The sequence below is a fragment of the Capsicum annuum genome, chromosome 3 (assembly GCF_002878395.1).
Source record: "Capsicum annuum cultivar UCD-10X-F1 chromosome 3, UCD10Xv1.1, whole genome shotgun sequence".
Classification (NCBI taxonomy): Eukaryota; Viridiplantae; Streptophyta; class Magnoliopsida; order Solanales; family Solanaceae; genus Capsicum; species Capsicum annuum.
The window spans coordinates 205,469,802-205,490,903 of NC_061113.1; the positions used below are offsets into that span (position 1 = coordinate 205,469,802).

Here is a 21,102-nt window from a genome sequence, read left to right on the forward strand (position 1 = left end):
AATTGCTAAACTAGTAGTCTCTGTGGATTCGATATTCGACTCTTTTGGAGTCGCTATATTACTTGCTAGATCATGTACACTTACGTATGCGGTAGACCGCAACAGTAAATTAATAAATAGCTAAACTAATTAGCACACTAACAATTAAACAACTAAAACAATTAACAAAGAGTAAATAATTAATATTTAATAAACATTTAAGAAATAATTATTAAACAAAGAGAAAAAAAAATACTGTCGAAACGCGGATGAAATCAAAGAAAAGCAAATTGAAACGAAAAATGACTATCTAGTTTAATTGAAAATCGAGCATGCTTTGAATATAGATATATTATTCATTGAACAAAAAAATTAATAAATACCTCAACCGGAGGTCGTTTAAGGTTGATTTGAATCGAATTGTACATTGATTTTTTTTATTTTTTTTTTGAGATTCTAACCTAGCTAGAATTTTATTCTTTGACTCGAATATACTTAGAATTTTGATTTTGGTGAAACTTTTTAACTCAAGACCACTTATTTATGGGCGGAACCCTTCATTTTCTGAAGACCGGTGGAAAATAATATAGTAATGCCCAGAGGCGAATTCAAGAGTTGAAAGGCTCAAAGTACCACGCTGCTTTGAACAGTAACATATATAGCATAATATTCATCGAGAAAGATGTAATTAATACTCCTACTCCTTATGCTAGATTTAGACTTGCTCGTTGGTTTAGTCAAGGTTATATAGTTAGAAGATGTTTATGGTTCTATTTTATTTATCCACATTTTTTAACAATAAATTCGCTACAAAGTGATGTCCGCATTGATGAAATAACTTCGAGAAAATGAATCCAACTAGCCCGTAACTTGCGTCCCAAGGGTGTTATTAAACATGACCTTTAACCATTGGCATCACGAGGCTCATTGTTTCTCCAGGTGCCATTTTTATTAATATTTATACATTTCATTATACATACATATATATGTATGTGCATACATATCTACATGCACACAAAAGTTTAATCGAGACGTTTGTCATCCACTCTACATAAATTCGTCGCTGAATGTACTATATATCTTCTGTTAAGATATGGTCTTATGAATATTATATAACCCATAAATAATTAACTAATGCATGTGCGCTAAATGTAGTATAAAATTTAACTGTGCTCATTATTTTGACCAAACTTCATCTTTTTTCACATCATTTAGTTCCACACGCTCTTATTTAGGGCAATAGTTTCATAGAACCATCTGGTAGAACTTAATTAAACAAATGATATCATGCACATAAATGTATGTGGAACCTGTTGGTTGCCATGTCTAGTCGATTATCGTTCTCAAGTTCTTTCATAAGAATGCATGAGAGTTTGGAGTCAACGTACTTAACTATGATTTTCCAAAATTAATCATAACTTTATTTGAGGTGTTTATTAATAACCTGAAAACACTGGTCAATTGTCCAATCCTTTGAATTGAATATCCTCATGAAGATTATTGCTTACTAATACTACCGTTCCATCCGTTCTATATTATGTGATTTTGTTTGATTAAATACAATTAAAATAAGAAATACTTTCTTTTAAAGATATTTAATCTAAACTAAGTTATAAATATTTCTCTATATCATCTCATTAAGAGAAATAAAAACTTTAAATCAATACTTTTGAATATATAAATAAATATACCATTTTTGGGAGACAAACTAAAAGAAAAGTGGAATCACATAAGTTTTGTGAACCCAAATATAATGTCAATGGATTTTCAAATATAATAATTTTACTATCAAGATTATATAAAAATTAGGAATATCTTCGGATTTGACAAATGTACAATCAGTTATAGTTGCCAGAAAAGTGACCATGTGAAAAAATTACATTTCAAGATGAAACTTCATAATTATTCCATCCTGGAATATTACGTGTTACGTTATTTGATCAAATTTGACACTAAACAAAACAATAACGTGTTAATTTCAGTCTACCTGTATAATTCTCTTTGTGCAGTCCGCTCCAATTACAATTTACAACCCCAAAGTAACATAATTTTGTTTCAGATTTAAATTATGTATTGACAAGTACAAAGCTTTTTTACCATTAGCGCACAATTTTGCCATTTAGAGTATGATATTAATGTACTTCTCAAAATTTATCATATTAGTCTAGTTACAAAGAATAACCTATATAATATTTTATACTTAATCGGATTGCATAAGTCATAGCAACACATTCTGAACAGTAACTAAAATAAATTTAAATAAAAATTAAAATACAAGAAACAAAAGATATTAAGAAGTCGAAAAACAAAAAACTTCAGCAACAATACTATGATTACTAGTATATAGAGAGAGTAACAACGCACTACTACTTACTAACTTTCTATCTTAATCAGTTTCTTCTGCGATAACACCAAAAAGAAACGATAAAAAAAAGGAATGATAGTTAAACGAATTGGCAAAGTATTTACCAAAAAAACAAAAAAGATTTGGCAAAGTAGGTAGTAATAATATTTAGTACTAGGACGAAGTAAATATGAAGTAACATCCTACATAAGCAAACATAAAAAGAAACGAGTATTGGCAAGTTGTCACTTGTAGCTAGATGTAAGATGGTAAAATATGAACATCATAAAATATTGGGAAATAATAGTAAATTTCACTGTCAATTGTAAAAATAAATAAATTGCAACGGTAATAATATTTTCTATATAGTAATATTAACATATTACAGTAATAACAACAACAACAACAACAACAACAATAATAATAATATAACAAGATTGAAATATAGATATATCTTATTATTATGATACTTTAGTAATATATTTAATACTTAAGTCGTGTTAGGTACTGTCCAAAGAAGCTATTTCAATAATGTAAAATATTTTTTTAGGATTAAATAAGCATTTCCCTGATTAATTAGAGGATATTCAAAATTAAATAAGTTTTTCCTAATTAATCAGAGAATACAGGAATTAACAAAATTAATTATAAACCAACAAGTTTTAACTGAGAAAGAAAATGATAAAATTATTATAAGATAAAAGCAAAGTGAAACAAGATGAGAAAAGTTAGTAGAGAAGGCAAGAAAATTAGGAAAATATATGTGTTAAGTTATTGTTTTTCACTGTTCAAAGTGTTGGCTATTTATAGCTAATTTTAATAGGTGAAAAATTAATTAATAAATTTAATTTTACTTTGGAAACAAGGATATACTCTTAAGGAATTAATTAATAAATTTAATTTTACTTTGGAAACAAGGATATACTTTATGTATTCCTCAAGTACACATGTTAATTAGTCCCCAAATAAACTGATTGATCATTAATTTGCCATATGATCAAATTTATTTTTCTCTCATTATTAAAAAAAATAAATATATTTATTTTTCACTTAAAATTACAAAACAATCAATTTAAATATTTTAAAATATCTTACTAAAATGTATGTTGGGTAAAATTAAAACTTTAACCCCACTGAATTTCAACGAAACCACTGCTACGTACTTCCAAATAAACTAAAAACCACTTTAAATCAATTAAATTAAACTATTCAAAGTGTCGGTACGCTGTCTCTTTTTTAAAATTCTAGACAAACTTCGAATAATGTATATTCTTGCACACAAGAGAAGCTAGGGAACCCTACCAATACTTAACTATCAAATACTCTCCCCCCGCCCCCTCCCCCCCCCCCCCCGCCCCACACACACAATTTGTTGCCATGATTTTCAGTTGACACTAATTTTAAAAAGTAAAAAAAAAATAAAATTGAATGTTATACTCTAAAGATATCAAGAATTTATAATCTATATCTATAATTTATATTTATATCTAAGATCTATAATATATTAAAAGTCTTTGCTTTAAATAAGATTATCTTTTCATTATTTTTTTCTAATATTTAAGAATTAAAAATTAATTAAATATATTTATGCTAAAACTTTTCCTTATTAGAAGTCATCAGAATTAATGATAACTAATATTTTTTTCATTAGCTTAAAAATTCTAAAACAACTAAATTTAATTTTAAGAAGATTTAAAAAGTCTAAATCTACATCTATAATATATTAAATCCATTAATCAATTAAAACTTCTGGTGGTAAAATATATTTATGTTACAATAAAATATATATTTTGAACTTTTTGCACGTCATTAAAAACTTTCTTAATAGATAAAATCTCCTAATATTAAATAATCAAAAATTATACGTGTGGGGCACGTGCGGCTAAACTAGTATAATAAAATATTTCTTAATTTTATTATCTTAATTAAATATGTCATGTGGAAAAAAAAATTTAAAAGTTATCAAAAGCTAAGGAAAAGAGAAATTTTTGGTAAACGAATTTAAAAAAAGAAAAAAAAAGTAAGATAAAATTAAATTTAAAATTAAAATTTTTGATTATCAAAAACGAATTACCTTTTTTCTAGTTTTAAACTATAAAATTGTAACATTAAACTACTTCTTAAGCAATTCTAGAATCTAGTTTAATTATTTTATTCCAAAAGAATCACCAGAGTTCATAAATTTCTTTCGTTTCATTATTTGATATTTGAAATCTACTAGTTTAGCAGATTAATAATTTAACAAACTGCTTCACTTCTTTTACATTAAGTTAGAGGGATCCCTTAATGAAACTTCATACAAAAAATTACATGTTTCGACACACATCTTATTGAGATTGGAAGAAATAATAATTAAGGAAATAAAATAAGTACTCCATAATTAATAAATAAATTAGTCAACAGACAAAAGCAACTAACGACCGCCCATCTACATTGACCTTTTATAAAACACACAAGTGGGTTGTACTGTCCCATCGGACCACGGTAATTATCTATACGTGACATCCTCTAATTTAACATAATGTGTAAGAAGAAAGAAATATTTTGAACATTATAATCTAAAATAATTTTTAAATATCAGTTCTAAATTATTATTAAGAATAAAAAAAATGAAAATTAAATTATTTTAAATTGTATAAGATAATATTTTTTAAGAGTGGATTAAAAAGAAAAAGATGTCGAAATAAATTGGACGAAGGGAGTAACAGGGAAAAATGGTCACCAATAGAGGACCGCGTGGGAATCACATCAACGGTCAATTTACTGCCACGTCGAACTGATAGAAAAAGCTGCATTCATCTAGCCGTCCAAAAGTGTCGGTGGAGATTTGGCATGGCTTCCAAGAGAGGCAAAGTTTTGAAGTCACAGTCCAATGAACTGACACGTGTATTGAAAAGATCTGACGTAATTGTTACTCTTTTGTATGGTTGGCTATGGTACGTTGACGTAGCACTCCAATTAGGATTATCGATAAACATGTCCCTTTTAACTTTGCCTTAACTAATTAAAGTGTGTGCCTTATAACTTTTGATATTAATAAATAGATATTTAAATTATTATAAAATTAAACAAATAGAAATACAAATGCTATATGGTAAATTGCGTAAAATGTATATGTCCTATATATCAAATCACATAATGTTTATCGAGTAAGATGTGCATTTTGTTATAAATGTATTTACATTATAGTAAATGTCTATATAAATAAGATCCATCAACATCTAATAAGATGTATCAAGATCTAGTTGATATCTATCAGGATTTGAAGTCTGTCTTTTAGTCAGAAACTAGGAGTAAATTTTCCCTAGAAGGACTTCCTTCAGCAATTACTCTCTCTTCTCTCTCTACTCTTTCTCTTTTTTCTTTGTTGTTTTATAACACGTTATCAGCACCTTCTCTACTCTTCTTCTTTATTCTTTGTTGTTTTATAACATGTTATCAGCACGAGACTTTGCTGTCTCAAATTTGAACGCTAAGGTATTATTTTCTTTTATTTCATATTGTTAATAATCTTACAAATCTGAATTCGTAGCCTCGAGTAAGAACTACCTTGTATTGAATACTGAAATCTACTTCGATACTATGGGTCTTGGAGACGCCACAAAAAAAGAAAATACAACGTCTCATCAAAATCGTGCTAAGATTATGATTTTCTTGCGTCATCATCTTGACGAAATTTTGAAAATTAAATACCTTACTACTAAGGATCCACTTGTTTTGTGGAATAGCCTAAAAGAAAGATTTGACCACTTGAAGATGGGCATCCTCCCCAAAGCACGATATGAATGCACTATCATGAAAATAAGATGTTGGGTTCAAGTCTCATCGATTTATGCCTAAGACGTCTTTATATGGATAAGCCGTTGAGTTTGAATCTCAATGCATCATATTGATAATATAATGATGGATAAGGTAAAATAACGTCTTTTTGATAAAAAGACATGAATCTGTCCCATTAAATATGTTTCATTCCAATAAGTGAATATGGTAGCAATATATGATAAGTCAAATTGTTCTATTCTTGAAGTGAATGCGGTAATAATATATGATAAGTCTGAAAGCTGACAAATTGCTCAAGTGAATGTTGTTGCAATATATGATATACCCCAAAAGGTATGTTAAGAGAAAAATTCTCTTCATTATATGCACACCTAGATTTACTCTTAAATTATTAATATTTTAAAAGAGGTTATACGTTATCATAATTTGCTAGGCTTAAGGCACAATTATATTTCATTGCTGAAAATAAAAATGTTGATTATTATAAGCATAGATCCATTGTCCGAGGTGAATGTGATAATATTTAGTAAAACTTATTAATATAAATGTGCATTTTATTGTGATTGTATCACACACAACTCACCTCCCGGAGAGGTAGAATAATTGAGAAGAGTTATTTTGAAATCTACTTCTGAAGTAGTAAATCTGAACTTTATTTATGTAATAGTAAATCTGAAATTTACTAAAGTAAAAGGTACTTGTCATGGTAAACTTGGAGTTTGCCAAAATAAAGTTCATAAGTTGCCATGAACGATTGCGATATATGTGCATACTGAGTATTGAACATATATTGAAGAATTAGAAAAAATTTCATTAATTTTAATGTTACTTGTTCTCATGATAAGTTGACTGGACCAACTAATGTTGAGATTGGATCCCTTAAAATTTAAAAATTATAAAAGGTGAATAAGAGCTCGTTCACCTATCATGTGATATATTGAGAAGATGCATCAATAAGATGATTACATGTATATTCATTGTCAATCTACGTTTGATATTCATAAAGTTGTTTGCTCAATAAAATTGAGTTAAGAGCATAACTTTTAGATTGTGTAATCAAGACAATTTATCTTGATGATGATGGTTTGACATTGAATGTCTTTGATAAATAGCTAATCTATTGCTAAGGAGAACAAAACTTCATGTGTTGGTTTGAAATATGATATGTTGCATACTATAACACTTGTATGCATTAGACCAATAAATTCTGATTATTTCTTTCCTCTCAATTGGTTCAAGGTCAGGAACCAACTATTCCATCTAATAGCTTTGATCGATGTGCGGTATACGATTAATAATATACCATGATGCACAAAGATGAATTCCTCAAAAAAGATGGAGCATGAATGTTAGTTTTCCTAACATAAGGGAGAGATTATTAGTAGCTATGAAATATGTTAGGAATTATCATCAAATCCTTATTCAAAAGATAATTCAAGTCAAATGTCGAAAGCATCTCATATTACGCTGTAAGTGCTCCTATTTTGTATTCCTAAAGGACAATGTCTATGAATGCGTGAAGTGTGGTGGACTAATCGATTCTAAATGAAATAATCCTTGAAAAGAATAAGGAGCAAATAATCATAATAAGAAGGCAATGTGCTCTTAAAGAGCCTGTGACATAATGTTTTATGAAACCTTATGAGAGGTTCAGATACCTGAAAATAATGAAGTGATAAGATCTCAAAATGTTATGTTACACTATGAATCGATACGAAATGATATATCATTAATATCTTTGATACAACATTGACGCAATATTGTAAAAGATTATGAGAATCTGAATTCTATGTTTATTTAGCATGCTGACGAAGAAACATTTAACAAGTGACATGAAGGGATACATCTTTGTAAGCATAAACTTATTTGATTTGCAGTCTAGACACTTGAAGATGTCACACATATTGATATTGTCACTTGACAAAAATCCATATGAAAATTTCTAAAGGATTCAAAATGCTTGAAGCATATGAAGTTTCTGAAAAACTTGTTTATTATCCTTATGAGGGATAAATTGATGGTTTGAAAATCATTGAAACTCTTGGAGAGTTTTCAAAAGTAATAAGATTATTTGCTAAAATGCAAAACATACCGAATTGGATTAGTCCTTAAGTACCATATCTTAGTCCAATTGGTGAACTAATGTATCTATCTTGTAAATACCATAAGGCCTGATTTTGGCTTTCTCAGTTAATTTGTTAGCAAGATAGAGTTTTGCTCCTATTAGGAGACATCGAAATAAGATCAAACACATGATCTTATTTTATTCTAAAGCTTGCAGTCTCGATCTTGTTGGTTATGCTGATACTGGGTACTGGGTACTTATCTGACCCATATAAAGCCCGATCTCAAATAAGCTATGTGTTCACATATGGGGATACTGACATATCTTCGAGATATACAAAACAGTCTATAGCAGCCACTTCATCGAACCATGCTGAGATAATAGTTATTCATGAAGCAAGTCAAAAGTGTGTGTGGTTGAGGTCCACGACATCTCATTCACAAAAGATATGATTTGAAATGTGACAAAATACCCATGATTTTTTATAAGAATAATGCAGCATGCACAACACAACTTAAGGGAGGACTCAAGGAGATAGAACGAAACATATTTCGCCAAAGTTTTTCTATATACATGAATTACAAAAGAATGGTGATATTAACGTGCAACAGATTCGTTCAGGTGACAATGTGGCTGACTTATTCACCAAGTTTCCTCCAATTGCAACTTTCAAAAAGATGATGCACAAGATCGGGATGCAAGACTCAAGGATGTTCTCATTAGGGACAGTTAATACGCGTTGTATTCTTTTTCCCTTTCAAGGTATTGTCGTACTGAGTTTTCTTTGTAAGGTTTTTAATGAGGCAATCTATATCGTATTCTTAGAGACGTGTACTCTTTTTTCTTCACTAGATTTTTTTCCATTAGATTTTTTCTAATAAAGTTTTAACAAGACACATTATCTATCAATTAGACGTTCAAGAGGAAGTGTTATAAATGTCTTTACATTATAGTGAATGTCTATATAGATAAGATCTATCAAGATCTAATAAGATATATCATGATCTAGTTGATATCTATCAGGATTTGAAGTATCTGTCTTTTAGTCAGAAACTAAGAGTAAATTTTGACTTTAAATAATTCTCAAAAATCTTATGATCTTTCATGCCTCAAGAGAAATAACAATTACTCTCTCTTCTCTCTCTACACTTCTTCTTTATTTTTTATTGTTTTATAACACATTTTTATTTGATCAATTTATAATAGTTTAATTGTGTCATATCTGTTTATATACATTTAAAATTGAAGGAGATACACGCAAGTTAAACTAAAGGACATGCATATGTAACTTCTTTATCTCGAGTTTAACCTTTAAAACAAAGAAATTTTACAGTGTCAACATATATAATTAACCTGTTACTCTTCGTAATTGATTTTGCCTATTATAAACCTTACTTATAAGTAATTATTTTTGTGTTTGTTCACAGCTAAATATAAATAAAAGTTGAATTGTCACTACTATTTACTTTTCAGTCTGAATGACCATTGGGTCCCTGGAACAGCAACTTTTGGAGACGGGACATGAAGGCTGCTCAATACAAGAGTTAGAAATTTCACTGACTAAAAGACAAAAACATTACTACGTTTTATTTTTTGGTAAATTTTTCTCTGGTTATTGTACTTAAGGTATCTTAAATTTGTACTGTATTTAAATAAAAAGATTGAATAAATTGGTAGTATATAATTCTAATATATAGAAGAGGCTTGGGAGCTGGAGGCTGTCGGCTTTTCTTCGTAATTTTATTATATCATCTCTAATTGATATATTATAGTATTGAAAAATAAATAATATTTAATAAAAATATAAAATATACATTTATAACATGTCTTCTTCAGCTGCTTCAACCGTAATTTTACTATTTCATCCCTAATTAATTACTATAGGTCATTTAAGTATTAATTAATTATATAGAAGAGGCTTGGAAGCAGGAGACTGTCGTCATGTCTGCTTCCTCAGTGATTTTTCACCCCTAATTAATTATTATATGTCATTTAGGTATTAAAAAATTAATAATATTTAATAAAAATATAAAATGTACATTTATGACATGTTTGCTTCAGTTGCTTCAACCGTAATTTTGTTATTTCATCCCTAATTAATTACTATAGGTCATTTAAGTATTAATTTATGATTTTACTATATCACCCCCTAATTAATTATTATATGTCATTTAAGTATTAAAAATTTAACAAAAAATAAAATACACATTTATAACATGTCTGTTTCAGTTGCTTCAACCGTAATTTTATCATTTCATCCCTAATCAATTACTATAAGTCATTTAAGTACTAATAAAATTAATAATATTTAATTAAAAAGATAAAAAAAAATGATAAACAAACTATTGAAGTTTCAAATTAATTTGACATCTTATATAAGGCCTGTCTAAATTTTTTTCACAACTATTTTTATATTAATTTGGTTATACCACTTCTAATGAGTTATTTCCTAATTGATTATTATACGTCATTTACGTATTAAAAAATTAATAATATATGAGAAAAAAAAGTAAAATAGATATTTATGACATGTTTGCTTCAGTTGTTCCAACCGTAATTTTACTATTTTATCCTTAATTAATTATTATGAGTCATCTAAATATTAAAAAAATATTTAATAAAAAATAAAATAAACAAAAAAAGGATAAATTAATTATTGATGTTTTAAATTAACTTGACATCTTATATGAGGCCCGCTCAAATTTTTTTCACAACTATTTTTTATAGTAATTTTATTGTATCACTTCTAATAAGTTATTATGAGTCATTTAAGACATGTCTACTTCGGGACTTCAATCGTGATATTTGATTGACTTTCGAAATTATATCATTGTTACTTAAATTGAAATAGAAGAAAAAGTATTATAAATTTCAGTAATTAAAAACTTAAATTATTCAAAAAAAATAATAGACTATCAATGCTACAAAACTTTAGACAAGGTGAGTATTATAAATTATAATGGCTAACAACTTAAAATAGTAAATTATAATGTCAAAAAACTATTATAAATTACAATAGCTAACAATTTAAAATATTTAAAATATAATTAATTATTAAAATTTTATTTATATCATATAAATTGAGATTAAAAAATAACATATATTGGGCCCGTGCGGGCCTTCGATATCCAGTACTTGAAGAAAGTTTGCCTCACACATGGACAAATTGACAAAGTAATTTGCCCCACACATGGACAAATTGACAAAGTAATATACTGCGTCCATGTTGGTGATTTTTTATGGTCAAATTTAAGGCTCTTTAAATAAAGAATTTAATTAAAATTTAGTAAACGAATAAAATGGTAGATCAACTTAAATTGAAAGAAAGGACAGTAGTAATATTAAATAACGGAGGAAATAGCCAAGTGATGAATTTTAAATTTCTGTTTGAGGAGTGAAAATAGGGAGTGCATAAATACTTCCCAAATTGGTTTAATGAAGCTGACCAAACGGTTTAGCTTGTCTCCAGTTACTTTTGGTAAAGGTTTAAAATTAAAAAAGAAAATCCGTTTTGACTGTAAATTCCAAAATCTAATCTGATTTTCTGGCCAACAATTAACAAATACTTAAAAGTAAAATTTTAAATTTGTCTAATTGTTACTTAAAAGTGTATCGTAGGGTTTTAATCATTGTTAGGTAAGATCAAATTCAAAAGTGTCATTTATACTAACAATCGATTTATGTAATCTCGTGTTATCTAAATTTTTCTTCATTTTATTTTTACTTATTGTTTAATATTATAAAATATTATTTTATAATATATCTTATCTTTTTATAGTAACTCTACCTAAACCCTACTTTACTCGTAAGTTTTATTTTTACGAAATGATGATAAAAATAATATAATGCAACGTAGAATATTAGTATTCTCTCCGTTTAAAAAAAATGACTTACTTTTTTTTAGTCCGTTTCAAAAAGAAGGATTTCTTTTTTTTTTAGCAACTTTTAAATTTTAATTGTTCACTTGACAGATTTAAGACTACAAAATAAAAAAACATTTTAGTATATTTGACATATCTTTAATTTAATACTACAAAATTTAATATTTTCTTTATTTTTAAAATTTTATGTTAAGTTAAATTTTTTTTTTTTTTTTTTTTTAAATGGAGAGAGTATTAGGTAACAACTATCCGAACCCTGTAAAAAAACAAAAGTGGGAAGCGTGCGACGTAATTTACTGTCGGATGAGAGAGACAAAGGCGACGCCTGAACTAAACTAAAGAAAAACCTCTATTAGTGAAAGGGATTGTCCAACTGTCTAAAATTTGCATTTTCACAATTTTCGTTTTTTATGCTCTATCTATAATCTATAATAACAACAACAATAATAATAATAATAATAATAATAATATAATAATAATAATAATATAATAATAATATAATATAATAATTTATAATATATTAAAAATGTAAAAACCTTAAAAAAGTGATTTAAATTTTTTACCTTTCATTAAAAATCTTCACAACAAACAAAATTATCTTTTTCCTTATTTTCTCTAATTATTATATTATTATAATTACAGTATTTAAAATAAAGAAGTTCTTAAATAGTAAAAGAAACCATCAAACTAGGTAATTAAAGAGTCCTAAATTTTGGAAAAAGAACATAAAATTAATTAAAAATTTCCTATAGAAAATTTCGCCCCTAAAACTTCTACAAAACAACCGTTCTTTTTTTAATTTCCTAAAATATATGATTAAAGAAGCAATCAAAGTAGGTAATTATATTACAGAGTCCTAAATTTAGACAAAACACATAAAATTAATTTTGAAAATAGTTAAATAATTTTACATAATTCTAGAAAAAAAATCTTAAAGAAAATTTCATCCCTAAAATTTCCACAAACAACCATTTTAATTAAAAGTTTTTAATTTCAAATATAATTGTATTTTCATCCCTAGAGTTTCTAGAAAACGACCATTCTTTTTACTTAGTTTTTATTTCAAATACAATTGTACTTTCCTATATTTCTTAATTAAAAATCTAGTTATATTAAAACATTAAGAAATTAATTAAATTTCTTATTTAATCTAAGTAAGAAATTATAATATTTAATATCTCTAAATCAATTAGAATTTCTACAATTCTAGTTAATTAATATTTTGATTAAATTTTACCATAAATTATGATTGTTTCGTCTACTTTTCTTCTTATTTGATTTTGCTAATTTTCATTCAAGTAGTCTTTTTGCAGCTATTATCATCATCATTTTTGCGCTTCTTTATTCTTTTTAGTTAAAATTTTAAAATTACATATAAGTTATACGTAATCAATTATTGACAATGAATTCTTCCCTTTTAACAATGTTTTGTGTTTCTCATTCAGACAAAGTATATGTCACCAAATGAAGTAGCCGAAAAAATAAAAGGTTTATATATCTTGCAGAAAATCAAGGTTTAGATTACCAGTATGGTGGTTTACTTTTTGATTGCCGCAAGTTTTACTTTTTTCAAAGGTATTCAGTAGTTTTTATGCAGTTTTTTTTAAAAAAACAACACTATTGTATTCTTTTGATTATAAAATTTACAAAAATAGTTCTTTATAAAAAATATATTAATTAGGATATAGATTGAGTTGAAATCGATTGTTTACAATAGATATAGTATTAAGTTATTTACAATGACTTCAAGTCATTTATAATCGATGATAAATCAATTATTTACAATCTATTGAAATTTATTTCATTCTTGTGTGCTATATTTTAATTATTAATGATTTTTGTATTCAAAAAATTGACTCAATTTTGTTACAATGTTATCAACTCAAACGATAATTATGAGAGATTAGTTATGTTTTTATGTCGTTTCAAATTTATTGGAGAAATTATGTTGTGGTTATTTTGTTGAATGAAGTACTTAGAAGAATATCAAACTTATATCTCTATGAGATAATGTTTAATTAAGCTAGCGGTCGTCATATATCATAACTATTAATTTTTTAAAAAATTATTACGTATGTGATGCAATATTTTAAGATATTTTTTATAAGGGTTAAATTTATTAAAATAAGGTACACGCGCAAGGCGCGTACACCTAAACTAGTATATTAAAAGTGTGAAGGCCCTTGGAAAAGTGAATTGCACTTTTTGCACTTCATTAAAATAGTCCGCTTTAGACAAAATCGTCTTTTACCCTCTTCCTTACAATTAAATTCTATAAAATAAATATAATAAAATTTTCCTAACTAAAATTTTCCTAAATTTTCCTTTACTCATTTTTTGTATTTTAACCAAATTTAGTTTTTTTCTCCATAATAAAAGTTTCCTAATTTTCATATACCCAATTTTTTTTACCCAATTCTATATTTTAACCAAATTTAGCTTTTCTCCATAATAAAATTTTCCTTTAACCAAATTTTCTTTACCTGTTTTATGTTTTTTAAATCTTATTTGATTCCTCCTTGGTTTCTTTCAACCACGACTTTTCCTGTCCTTTTATATAAATGTTTGAGCTTTTTTTTTTTCATTGTTCATTGTTATAAACAGCTGCGATCTTTCATTGTTTTTTGTTTCAACAAAGTTTATTTTTTTTCGTCTCAGCATAGTTTCAACAATTTCAGGTTTTTGATCGTTATATCATCTCTCCATTTTTACGTTGTTAATTTAAACACAGTATTACTTGCTATGCCAACTTAATTTTGCTTAGCTTAATTTAGCTTAATGTGTCCTTTTAGTTCAATATTTTTTATTTTCTACTTCTCATAGCACACCTCAACATATTCAGTTCTATGTGTCACTTTAGTAGAATTTATTATACTTTCTGTTGCTCATAACTAACTTCTTTATCTACCACCCACCAACAAGATCGCCCAGACAAGAATTAGTTGGATCAAAATCGAAGCTTTGTGATCACTATTATATTATTTTTTTTATAGTTTACGGGTCGTAGATGAATGTCGGTTGACTTTGAAGAATTTCTTGTGTAAAGGTTAAATTTAATTGTATTGTTTTGATATCTTTATTATCTTATTATTGTTTTATTTTAATTTACAGATGTTAGATGAATGCGGGTCGACTTTGAATTTTTTTTTAGGTAAAGGTTAGGGTTAATTGTATTATCGTAATATCTCTATTAGTTTGTTATTTTATGGTAGTTTACAGTTCATAGATGAATCTAGATTGGTTTTGAGAAATTTTTGTGTGTAAAATTTAAGTTTAATTGTATTATTTTGATATCACTTTTAGGTGATAAATAAATGTTAGTCGTCTTTGAAGAATTTCGGAAGACTTTGTGAAAATTTTTGTGTGTAAATATTAGATTTAGTTGTATTATTTTGATGTTTCTATTATTGTATTGTTTTGTTGCAATTTACAGATGGTAGATGAATATCGATTGACTTTTAAAAATACTTTTGGTAAAAATTAGGTTTAATAAATAAATTCTCTATCTTTACATATTCAAAAGATATTAAATTTAATTATTATAATTATCTTTATTATTTAAACAACTTTAAACTTATTAAAGTAAGGTAAAATTTAGTTAAAATATATGTACGGAGAAAACTAGTTAAAATATATATATGAAGAAAATTAGTTAAAATCTTAAATCTGTGCTTAGTTTTCCAATAGACTTTAAGCACAAGGCTTTGGCAGCTTCCACGTTTGTCTTCCTTTCCTTTATTCCAATATTCGTCATAACTTACTATGGAAAAAAATGTACACGTACAGTGATACCCTACCAATAATTAAATAGACTACCGAAGTTGCAATTCCTTTTTTATAAAATTATATATATATAAATGCAAATGTGTAGCAGAGTTCTTAGATCCTTTGTGTTTTTTCTTTTTTTTTTGATTTTTCAAGGTATTCGATAACTAATAGCCGTGAGATTAATCTTTCATTTTTTCGATCAGTACACTAAGCGATAAAAAACTGATGATAGAGTTTGCTGTCCATTCATTTATTTATACATTTTTGTAGTATCGTATTTTTTCCATCTCTCTCTCTGTCCTCCATCTTCTTCCAGCCTTCTTCACACACACACACAACAAATAAAAGATAAAAAACAACGAATCAGAAAAGAGAAAAAAATATTTTCTTTTTGGGTCTGATTATTGTCCTAGTTTCTGATCTATTTCAACATTGAAATTGTAAGTTAGCAATTTTTTCGATCGGACAAATCTGTTTATTTTGGATTCTCCTATAGTTTCGCTATTTTTGGATAATTTAGCGTTCTCATTTCATTTTCATTCTTTTCCTTTTTCTAGCCCGATCTACAATTTGTTTTTTCTCAATCTCCTTGTCCAATTTATCTTCGGCATTTATCGCCGACAGACATTTCTTGATTCTCCGGTTAGAATTTTTTTTCTTTTTTTGGTTGAGTGTTTATTTTTGGTACTGATTCTTTCCTTAAAGCGGTGAATACATAGCTGGAAAGTTGTGCAGTGCGTGTAGTGTTTTTTTGCTAGTGTTAGTTCTGTCTCTCTCTTCACGCGTGGCGCTTGCTATTGGACTTTTGTTAATGCTCAACTTCACAACAATATATTACAACTGTTTCTAACTGGCTTTTGGATTTTTGGAAATGGATATGTACTTGTGAAGTCAATGCTTTGATCTGATTCCTCAGAATTCAACGTCAGCATAAACAATAATCAATTTTCTTCATATTCATTTTCTCAAATCATTACCAAATAAAAATATGATGCGTATGAAGACCAAAACCACCGCTATTCCATCGATGATGAACGGCACTTCCGCCGACCGTGCTGCCGAGAACGAGTGGGAGGTTCGGCCCGGTGGAATGTTGGTTCAGAAGCGTAACCCGGATTCGGAAAACCGGCCTCCTCCACCACCTATTCGGGTTCGGGTCAAGTATGGTTCAATTTACCATGAAATCAATATCAGTTCTCAAGCAACCTTTGGTGAGTTAGGAAAAAAAAAAATTCATCATGGACATTTCAAAGTATTGTTATTAAATTTAGAAATGTGTAGTTTTTTTTTTTGAAAGAACTAAAAAGGAAATTGAGTCGAGTATGAGTTTACGATTTTTTTATTTTTTTTTTACATAATTTGTGAATTGGTGTTATGGAATTGAAGGTGAATTGAAGAAGATGTTAACGGGGCCGACAGGGCTGCACCACCTAGATCAGAAGTTGTTGTACAAGGACAAAGAGAGGGACAACAATGCTTTCCTTGATATTTCTGGTGTAAAGGATAAGTCGAAAATTGTTCTAGTTGAAGACCCACTTAGCCAAGAAAAACGGTACTTAGAGATGAGAAAGAATGCTAAGATGGAGAAAGCTGCTAAAACTATATCAGACATCAGTTTTGAAGTCGATAGGCTTGCTGGGCAGGTAAGAATTAGTATTATGCGTAGAAATCCGTTATTTGTGATTAGTAATGTTTTGTAACAAGTGAAATTTAGTAGTCTGGAAATTAAGACGCGTTATGTGTTGTAACATGTTAAATTCTTTGTATTGTTGGTGCATATTAATAAAATGCTTGTTTTATTGGTCTAGGCTTTGAGGTGGATGAGATGTTCGTGTTGGTTTAGTAAGCTTATGTTTATGTTTGGATTGCTTAGGTGTCTGCGTTCGAATCAATTATTTCGAAAGGTGCAAAAGTTGTAGAGAAGGATTTGGTTAATGTGATTGAGTTGTTGATGAATCAACTGCTTAAATTGGATGGAATTGTAGCTGAAGGTGATGTTAAATTGCAGAGGAAAATGCAGGTAATTAGCAAGCAATTTCAGCTTTTCAATTCATTGCTTTAGGAATGGACTAAAACTTGTAATTGTGTTACACAGGTGAAAAGAGTGCAAAAATATGTTGAAACACTAGATATGTTGAAGGTGAAAAATTCTGCGCCATCAAGCAACGGGAGTCACATTCCGAAACAGGAATCCTCCCCGTCTCCTCAACAACATCAGCACCAGCGCAGGTATTCCAATGAGCAAGCATCATCACCAGTTCAAAGCCAGAACGGCAGGCATTCCTTCACCCATTCGCCTACACAAGCTAATTATCAGCAGCCATCCAGGCACTCTGCCTCGGGCTCTGTTGTCATAACTACACAATGGGAAACATTTGATCCCGCACCAGGGCCATTGCTGGGTCATTACTCAACCACGGCACCAAGCAATAATAATCATGCTGCTTCGACTCAACCACGATTCAATTGGGATTTGCTCTGAGAGTAAGTCATAGTAGAAAAAAATATCTTTGCTTACTAGTTTGAGGGACTGTGTGGGTGTGAAATTTCTTCTTTCCACAAGTTGGTTTGGTTGGTACCTATTCTCCAAATTCTTTTTTTGTATGTAGAGTCATGTTAGATTCCCCTGTTTCATATGATCATCCACTTGAGCAATAATTGGGAGTCAGTCACTGCATAAGGTTCGATCATGCTATCACCAATTTCCACATTGTAATGTTTTGTCTTTGTTGATAGGCCATGATATAGTCATTCATATGTAGATTGATACTTTGAATATGAGTAGCAAAACAAACATTCAATGAACAACACTTGCATTTTGCTCAACTAAATTCCAAAAGTATCTCTGTTCACTTTGTTAAAGTTAAGCTAGAATGAAGTGGGTAACGAGGTCTCAAGTTCAAATTTCAGCGATGACAAAAGCACTATGTGATTTCGTCTCATTTATCCTAGTCTTGGTGGATAGAATTTCCTAATGTTCGAGGAAGGTGGCATGTATTTTGTGGAATTAGTCGAGCTATGCGAAAGCTGGCTTGGACACCTCGGTTGTCAAAATAAAGTTAGCTAGATGTGATCTTTCTAGTCACTTAGATTTTGAATTAAAGAAAGAGTAAATACATAATTACACCACTGATCTTGTCCGAAATTTTTAAAACGATACCTAAACTTTAACTTCGACCTATTACCCCACGAATCTTCTTTACTTCGTTGCAAATACATCATTTTGACGCTCTATGTGTGGTGCGTGAAAAGACAAAAATTGACTTTTTTGACCAATTAGAAGCTGCCATATGTAAATAATTTAATATATAATATATATATATTTTTAAAATTAATATTTATTTATTTTTTAAAATTATTTCATAAACCCTCTCCCACTCACCCTCCCCCACTCACCCCACCCTCACTCATCCACCATTCATCATTGTCTTCTTCCCAAACTTCTTCTTCATCGTCATAACTCAACTACAACAACAATTACAACAACAACATCAATTACAACAACAACAACATCAATTAAAGCAACAACAACAATATCATCATCATCATCATCATCATCATCATCATAATTTTAAAAAGAAAATCTGATGTACAACTTTCTTTTTAATGGAGCTTTGAGAACTGGACGGGAATGGGGGAGAGAGGTGTTGGACGGGGTAGGGTTGGGGAGGTGGGATGGGGTCATAAATAAATTGGAGCTTAAAGCTCCATTAAAATGGAGATTGTATAGGAGTTTTAAGTTTCATTTTAATGGAGAAAACTGGATGCGGGGGTGGGGTGGGGGAGCTATTGACCTGGACACGTGGGGAGGGGGGAGTTGTTGGACGCGGGGTGGGAGAAGAAGAGGGGGTGATAAATTAAATAAAAAGGAAAAAATTTATTAAAAAATAAATAAAATATGAAATTAAAAATATTTGACACGTGGCAGCATCTGATTGGTGCATGCATTCACTCTCTTTATTGTGATTGAGATTCAGCGAAAATGGTGTATTTGCAACAAAATAAAGAAGAATCATAGAGTAATAGGTCGAAGTTAAAGTTTAGGTATCTTTTTATAAAACTCAGACAAGATCAGTGGTGTAATTATGTATTTACTCTAAAAAAAATTACAAATGCTGGTGAAAAATAATGATTGATCTTTATTCCTTGCTTGCTATGAAGGGTGCAAAATGACAAAAGGGAACATGAACTAGTTGGATTTCTTGTAATCGATTAACTAACACATCCAAATGATAGGAGGCAAGTGGGGGTGTTGAAAAAAGGAAAAATGATGACCATGTGTTTAGTTTAACCATTTAGATAAATAGGTTCTTGATATCTTAGATCTAATGATTAGTTTAAGGTGTTTTTATCATATACTTTATCCTGTTACTTTCTAGTATTTCTACCAGTCTGTTTTCTTTCTTTCAAAAAATTGACTTTGGCTCCAATGAATCATCTTATCATTAATCCACCTTGTGGTTTTATGATCCATCGTGCTTCTTCAGCTAGCTTAGATTGAGTAATTTCCTTCCAAAAAACAAAAAACACCACGAAGCATCAGCCGTACTCCTTGAAGCATGGTGTTGGCAATGTACCATTGACGTACGCATGAGTGAAATAATTCATAAGTGTTTTGGATTGATTTAATTTTAGTTGATTTTAGCTTTTAATCACTTTTTCAGTTTTGATGGTGTTTAACAAAGTAAAAAAATGCTTTTAAACACTTATTTTCAAGTCAAAATAAGTGTTTATAAGCCAAAAGTAAAAAATAGGGTAGTACCAACTTATGACTTTTGACTTATAAACTACTTATTAAAAGTCAATCCATTCCTGACGTATTTTTAAAATACTGTAAAAAAAACAATGTCAACATATTTTATGAATTAATATTCGTAGTCGTTTGGTCATGAATTTTTTTTTTTTTTTTTTCGAAAAACTATTTCACTTTTGTGAAAAAGTGAAAATGGTATGTGTTTGACCATGAAAATTTTAAATATAATTTCGGAATTATATTTGGAAAAATGAATAAGTTTTTACTTTTTTCACTCATACTTTTCTCACAAAATTTTAAAAATAATTTTAATTTATATTCATGACCAAACACAACTCCAACTTTACCTTCGAAAAATTAGATATTCATGGCCAAACGGGAAAATTTGGCATCAATTGACAACCGATTCCTAGACATTCACCGACTGAAATCCATGCCACCATTACTCCACCTTATCTAGCGATTTTGTTAGAAAAAAAAATCCATTTCATATTAGAACAAACTACAGTATTAAATTCAAGAATATAATATT

The 21,102-nt window shown here is 28.7% G+C and overlaps 1 protein-coding gene across 1 annotated transcript; it reads left to right on the forward strand.

Moving 5' to 3' along the window:
- The first annotated feature begins 15,717 nt into the window (after window positions 1-15,717).
- LOC107863335 (BAG family molecular chaperone regulator 1) lies at window positions 15,718-18,643 on the forward strand. Its single transcript, XM_016709211.2, has 4 exons — window positions 15,718-17,028; window positions 17,204-17,460; window positions 17,691-17,837; window positions 17,913-18,643. Exons 1-4 carry the CDS (start codon window positions 16,806-16,808, stop codon window positions 18,297-18,299), a joined length of 1,014 nt encoding a protein of 337 aa, XP_016564697.1. The 5' UTR covers window positions 15,718-16,805; the 3' UTR covers window positions 18,300-18,643.
- Window positions 18,644-21,102: the final 2,459 nt, after the last annotated feature.

Excerpts from the sequence above, each read along its gene's own strand:
- LOC107863335 (XM_016709211.2), top strand. The coding sequence starts at position 16,806 with ATGATGCGTATGAAGACCAAAACCACCGCTATTCCATCGATGATGAAC. Across the intron at positions 17,461-17,690 it reads TCGATAGGCTTGCTGGGCAG|GTGTCTGCGTTCGAATCAAT; the intron begins GTAAGAATTAGT and ends TGGATTGCTTAG. Across the intron at positions 17,838-17,912 it reads AATTGCAGAGGAAAATGCAG|GTGAAAAGAGTGCAAAAATA; the intron begins GTAATTAGCAAG and ends TGTGTTACACAG.